The following is a 6,447-nucleotide window of genomic DNA, read 5'->3' on the forward strand; positions in this document are numbered from 1 at the left end:
ACAGACCAGGTCAGACCAGGGAAGACAGAGTTCCCTCGGGCTCTCTTGACCCTGGGGCCGGAGGCGTTGGCAGCAGGCTCTATGGCCTGAAGAGTACTCGGTGTTCCAGACCAGAGAAGGTGCTTGCATTCATAACCTGTCATTCAAAGACACCTTCCCTCCTCCCAGACTTCTGTCATGGTTCCCATTTTACAGGTTCAGCGACTTGCCTGAGACTCTCAAGGAACTGCTGTGAGTGACTGCCACAGGCAGGTGTACACAGAAAACGGGTTTGAGGAGGAGCTAGGTTTCCTTGTAAAAGATGCCAGTCATGGACTAATATGCCACAAAGTTCGTGTTCCAGGAGCTCAGAGGTCTGGCATGGGACAGAATCATGGTGGGAAGACCACTGTGATGGGAAGCCAGCCTGGTATAGAAAGGTGAGACGGTAGAGGAAGGAAGATAAATGGAAAAACACACACACACTCCAAAGAGAGCTGAAGCCCCCTGGGAAGAACTGACTCTTCTACTCAAGCGCCCCTCCCCCCAGAGCTCACACCTAGGACTCGGTCCAGACCCCAGCAGGCCCTGTGGGTACCAAAGCAATATCCAGCACCTCTTCAAGCCTCAGTTTGCCAAGAACACGGCAGCCCTCGACAGCTCTTTGTGGTAAATGGGATATGCTGAGTGGGTCGCCTGCCTGTGGACTTCCAGGGCCCTGAGGACCTAGCACCCAAGTCCGTGGACAATGTCACGGAACCCCTCCGCCAGAGTGAGGCTGGGAGGAAGGGGAGAGCTTGCACAAGCCGCCCATTATCTCCTCTGACCTTTGCTCCAGGCTGGCAGCCAGAGGAAAGGCAGTCTTATTAGTGGAACCCTGAGGCCTCCTGGAAAAGACTTTTTCACTGACAGCTTGCTCCGTCTTTTTTTTAAAAAAAAAAAAAAAAAAAAGCTCAGACCACCCTCTACTTCACCCTTTCAAATCAACAAAAACACCAATGGGAGATCCGATCCTGCTCATGTTGAGTGGCTCAAAATTCTAACCCCAGTGTGAGAAAGATAACTGACATTCACTCACAGGCTTTGCTGGAACTTAAATTAGCCACAGGGGCCACAGGGCACAAGGGTTGGGAGAGAGAAGGACAGGGGATGTGCAGTGGGCTACGAGGATATGGCTGAACATTCTCTTTTCTGCTTCACATACATATGTGTGTGTGTGTTACTCTCGAGGAAGTCCCATTCTGTGTTGAGCAAATGTTCTACCCCTAAGCTACACCCCCAGAGGGAATTTTTTTTGTCTGAAAAAATCACCTCATTTGGGGAAAGAAAAAGGGGCTGAACCTCTGACAATGTAAATTGGCTCCGCCTGTAAAACTGGATTAGAGTGACAGCAAGGACACCCTAGCCATGACTTCAGCCAGCCAGGACCCAGCCTCTCAAAAGTAGCCCCGTGACCATTCAGTGCCTGCCCAATGCCAAGACCTATTTGTATATGCAAATAGGCAAAGCCCACTCAGCCAGGACTGCCTTGAATACAGATGGACACCTCCACCACTGCCACTTGAGGCCTTCTAGAACACCTTATAGGGCTGTGGGCACAGGGCTGTGGGCACAGCAGCACAGAGCCCCCGGAGAGCTGCAGGACCTTGGTCCCCTGGCTCAGCACACATGGAGGGAGCTCAGACCCACAAGACATTTCAAAGGCAAGCACGGTTTGGAAGAGAAGCCAGAATGTGCTGGCAAGCCTTCCATGGTGGACTCCTCCAACGACCGCTGGGACCACTGTGGGCAGGTGTCAATCACACTGACGTCCTGGAATACAGGGTTCCGTGGGCTCCCCTTGACCTTCCACAAGAAGGACTAGGAGGCAAAATTAACCATGTTGCCCAAGATACATGAGGGAGTCAAGATGCCCAGACCCTGTGGATAACTGGGTTATCAATGAGCCACTCTGTGCTCACCGATAAGGAAGGAACACTTCCAGGGTGGGAGGGGATAAGGCCCAGCCGAGAGGAATCAACAACAGGGAGGCAGCCACATTTCCTGAACCAACCGGAAAACAAAAATGGCAACTGCCAGGGTCTCAAGCCATCCTTGGCAGAAACCCCCAATAGCCCTGGTGGAGACCACAACGAGACAAGGCTGGGGTCCTCTCTGTGCCTCCCCATGCATGTATGTAAAGGGCGCATGTGGGCCGGGAGCTAAGGCAAAGTCCAGTGTCCGACTCCACTCTGGGCACCATCTAGACTCTCTCAGCTCAGCCCCCTGCTCTTCAAAGTCAAGGAAGGCTTTGGATCCCAGTATAGGGAAGCCCAGTTTCCCTTGTTTCCTGGAAATATTCTGTGAGCGATCAAGGGAGGATACCTTGCCGCCACCCACTGACTTCAAGAGACAAAACTAAAAAGAACAATCCAGCGTGTGGCTGAAATCTATAGTAGTGCCAATGCTGAGTTCTCAGTCCGTGCCAAGGCAGAGCTTGGCTACTACAAAATCTGCAGCAGTTTTTGGTGCAAGAATGCTCGGAGGGGGTGGGGTCTGTAGGAAACAGGACACTTCTGCCCCTACCTACCCCCAATAGGGGTGGAAAACCTCCAGTCCAGCCAGGTCCTTCTCTGCTGCATTATTCACTACTGCCAACTGAAACTCTGGGCCAGACCCACACCTCCTAGCAAAAAAAAAAAAAAAAAAAAGAAAAGAAAAAAAAATGACTGTCTGCAAAGAGGTGGAGACACTCAGCAAGGCAGTGTCCTGCGGAGACTCACCCTGGCCACTGTTACTGATGACATAGCTGAAAACCAGCAGCCCTGTGTTTCCCTAAGTGCAAAGATTCCCCTCCTTCATGATGCACTTGGGGAAATCAAGACCCTGAAGGCCCTCCCAGAGACCCCCCCCAGAAGGGGAAGCCAAAGAGATGCATGCCAGCTCTGTAAAGAGGGGTGTCCGTTCCCCCAAAGTAAGCTGGAACTTGGCATCTAGAGTGTGAGTGAATAGCTGTGGGGGGGGGGGGAAGCCCTGTGGATGCAATGTTACAAAAAGAAACCTGAGTTGCTGTGGTAGATTGCTAATCAGTAACAAAATATCCCTTTAGCCCCAGTCCTTTCCTGAACTCACAAGCTCTGGAGAGTAAATAAAGGGGAAACCTCTATCTGACCTGCATGAGAACTGCAGCTCCTGTCTCAAAATGCCTGCAGAGGGCTTGGCCAGGAAACCCAAGAAAAAGCTTGGTCCTCAGCAGTCAGTTTGGGGAAGAGAAGTTCTTCTAAGCCATAGTATATGGACGGAGAAAGGCTTTAAGGAGAACAGAAAGGGCGGGCTATTCTTCTCTACCAGGGGAACAATTCAGGCAAAAGCAAGTGCCATCAACACTGAGAGCCAAGCTCCAAAAAACTGTGGGGGAAACGGAGAAGCACAGCAAATGGTAGTCAGGACAGGAGGGAAGCTGCAGGGCCCAGAACGCCACTGAAGGGACAGCCACAGTACCCTAGGTGGGGACACCCTCCCCTAGGGTCAATAGCAACAGGCTGAGGAAGACAGAGCAGGCTTCCAACCCACACTCTGGCCACAGATGACCCCAGCACTTCCTGTAAGACGATCAAGCTTACAGATCTCTTCAGGGGCATTATCTATCTCCACCTCACACCCGGGTGAGGCGGCCATCAGCCTCTCCAACTTACAAGCAAGGAAGAAAGGAAACTGAGGCACACGGGGAGGTCGGAATCCACTCCAAATATATCCTCTGGGGAAAACTGTAGAGACCGAACTGAGAAAGGTGTCCCAACCAGTACTGCGGGACTTATGGGAAGCCAGGAAGACTCTTATCTTAGCTCAGGGTACTCTGGCCCAGCTCCGTCAAGGTCTCAGCACGGGTGATTGTGTGCCAGCCCAGCCCAGGAGGAGATTCAGCTGGGAAGGAAGCAGGGGAGAAAGCCAGCCACAGCACAGTGCAGTCGTGGGTGCTAAGTGAGTTTGAGGGACTCCAACCATAAGGGGAAATTCACTTGCTTTAGCTTAGGGGCCTTTCATAGTCTTCCAAGAAAAACTCCCCTCTGCCCTCAAGTGTTTTCAGGGTGGGATGAGAGACACCCCTCGACAGCCCCAGAGTGCCAGCTGCTAACACAAAAAGCTGCGGAGGAGAAACTTTTTTCTGAGGCATCAGCTAGACAGGGACACTACCACGCCGGATGCTCCATTTGCTATGCCAGCTGCGGAAGGGTCTGAAGGTGCGACCCCCACCCCCACCCCACACCCCGCACCTGTGAGGTCTCCAGGAACTACTACTGCTTCACGACAGCCACCCTTGGGCTTCCGATCCGGGGGAGATGCTTACCGTGCAGGCCGTTAGGGATGCTTCGGTGGTGCGGCGGCGCTGACAGGTCATCCAGGGACCGGCGCGTGGCTCCGGCCTTGCCGTCCGGACCCTTGTGCGGCCCCGGGGGCAGCAGAGCCGCTGGGACGTGGTGGTGGTGGTCCGGGCTGCCGCCGCTGCCCGCACTGGACGTGCTGCTGCCGTCGCCAACGTCGCGGGCCCCCGAGCCCGCTGCGCTCCCCGCCAGGGGCCCGCTCAGGCTGGCCTGGCTGTCGATGGAGCTGCGGGAGCCCGCGCCGCCGCCGCCGCCGCCAGCGCCCCCCGCCGCCGCCAGCGCCGCGCGCTCCTCGTCCAGCAACAGCACCAGCTCTTTCAGCTCCAGGTTCTCGCGCAGCAGGGCCTCCTGGCGTGCCTCGAGCTCCCGTAGCTTCTGCTGCGAGCGGGCCACCTCGTGCCACACGGCGCCGGCCGCGTGGCGTCCGAAGCGCTGCCACTCGCGCGCCAGCTTGCGCCCTTTCTGCCGGTCGTCGTCCAGGAAACAGCAGAGCTCACGCAGCTCCTGATTGTCGTCCTGCAGCCGCTGGTTCACGTCCTTGAGGCCGCGGATCTCCAGCAGGTGCTGCTGCAGCCGCCGGTTCACGTCGCGCATCAGGCCGCCGTGCTCCAGCATGAGGCCCACCTTCTCGCCCTCGGCGCGCCGCAGCCGCCGCGCCAGCTCCTCCTTGCTCCAGCGCAGCAGTTCCTCGTCCGGCACCTGGCTCAGCTCCTCCGACGCCGCCGCTGCAGCCGCCACCGCCGGGGGCTTCGCCATGGCGGGGCCGTCACCGCGGCATCGCCCTCGCCCGCGCCGGGCCGGCGCTCCCCGCGCCGGGGCTTCTCTGGGCCCGGCCACGCGCGCGCGGGGGGCGGCCGGGGACGCGTGCGGCCCGCCCTTCGCCGCCTCGCGCTCCCTCCCGCGGCCCCCTCTGGGGTCACCCGAGAGCCCGCGCGCGCCTCAGGACTGAGGAACCGGGACCGTGGCTGCGTCGGCGGCCGCGGTGCCCGGGCTCTCCGAGCTCGGGCGCAGCAGGCGGAGGCCCGCCCCCGGCCCCGCTCCCGGAGCCCCAGCCGCCCCGCCCACCCCGGGCGGAGAGGGGGCGGGGCGCCGCCGTGGGGCCACGCCTCCGAAAGGGAGGCAGTCAGAGGAGTGGCAGGCCCCCGAGGTCCCCCTACGCGGTGCGCCGGCCCGCCGGGCACCCTGCCAGAGGCGCGCTCGAGCCACGGTCCCGCCCTCCCACAGGTCTGATTGGCCAGGTTCGGGGGTGTGCGGGAGGGGCGGGGCGCGCGCGGGGAGGCTGAAAAGATGGTATCTTCCAACCGCGGGGCCTTGCACCCTCCTCCCCCCCACACCCTCGGTTCAAGTTTCTTCGCCCGGAGGACGCGGCCTGGGCCAATCCCAGGACTACAAGGGGTTTTAAAATGCAGGTAGGGCTAGGGGGTGGCGGGGACCGGTGGGAAAGGTAGGGCAGGGCTTCCCTTAAAGGCGACGCGCGAATATACGCGTCCCTTATCCGGCCAGCGTCCCTGACCCTCCCTTTCTCACCCTTAATAAACAGATGCCCACCCGGCGAGCGCAGCTCTCTCCCTCCCTCCCTCTCGGGGGCACCAGAGTTCGGTACAGTCCGAGAGAGGAGGAACAATAGGACCCTGACGTGGGGGGTCGGGCAGGGCTGGTCTTTGTCCCTTTCCGGGCCACCGACCAGAGCCACCTGGGTCCCTGCCTAATATTGCAGCGGGGCTGTCTTCCCACCCCTAACCCAAGACGGTGGAGCCTTGCCACAAGCCTTATCTCAGGGCCAGATCTCTCTCCCTTCTTCCCCTGACTTGGTGGGAGCCGAGGACCTGCCCATTTCCCAGAGCAGTTCTCCGAGCCCTTCCCTTCCGCGCACTACACCGCTAAATCGCTGGGATTGGAGGAACATGCAGTTCGCTAGGTGGAAACCCCTGAGAAAGGCGAGGAAAGGTCTTCCACCCTGGCCAGATAGCTGGGGTCCATAGGTACGCAGCGACCACAGAACCTTCTTCCCTCGCCCCGCATCGCTGCGGAGCATACGGATCTTCCCACACCTATAAATCCCGTCCCCAAAGCGCATTTAACGGCGCTTCTGCAGCCAGCGGGCCGA

General features: G+C 58.6%; 1 protein-coding gene across 4 annotated transcripts in view; it reads right to left on the reverse strand.

Annotated features, from left to right (window-relative positions):
• The window catches only part of Ccdc85c (coiled-coil domain containing 85C), a 70,026-nt gene extending 64,648 nt beyond the window's left edge, over positions 1-5,378 (reverse strand). For all 4 annotated transcript variants that reach the window (XM_029484705.2, XM_021179452.3, XM_029484704.2 and 1 more), the window contains exon 1: positions 4,307-5,378. In XM_029484705.2, coding sequence (XP_029340565.1) covers positions 4,307-5,096 — 790 coding nt within the window. In that variant the 5' untranslated portion in view covers positions 5,097-5,378. The remainder of the gene's footprint in view (positions 1-4,306) is intronic.
• Between the last annotated feature and the right edge of the window lie 1,069 nt (positions 5,379-6,447).

Source organism: Mus caroli, unplaced genomic scaffold, assembly GCF_978045245.1.
Source record: "Mus caroli unplaced genomic scaffold, Mus_caroli_1 scaffold_14, whole genome shotgun sequence".
Taxonomy (NCBI): domain Eukaryota; kingdom Metazoa; phylum Chordata; class Mammalia; order Rodentia; family Muridae; genus Mus; species Mus caroli.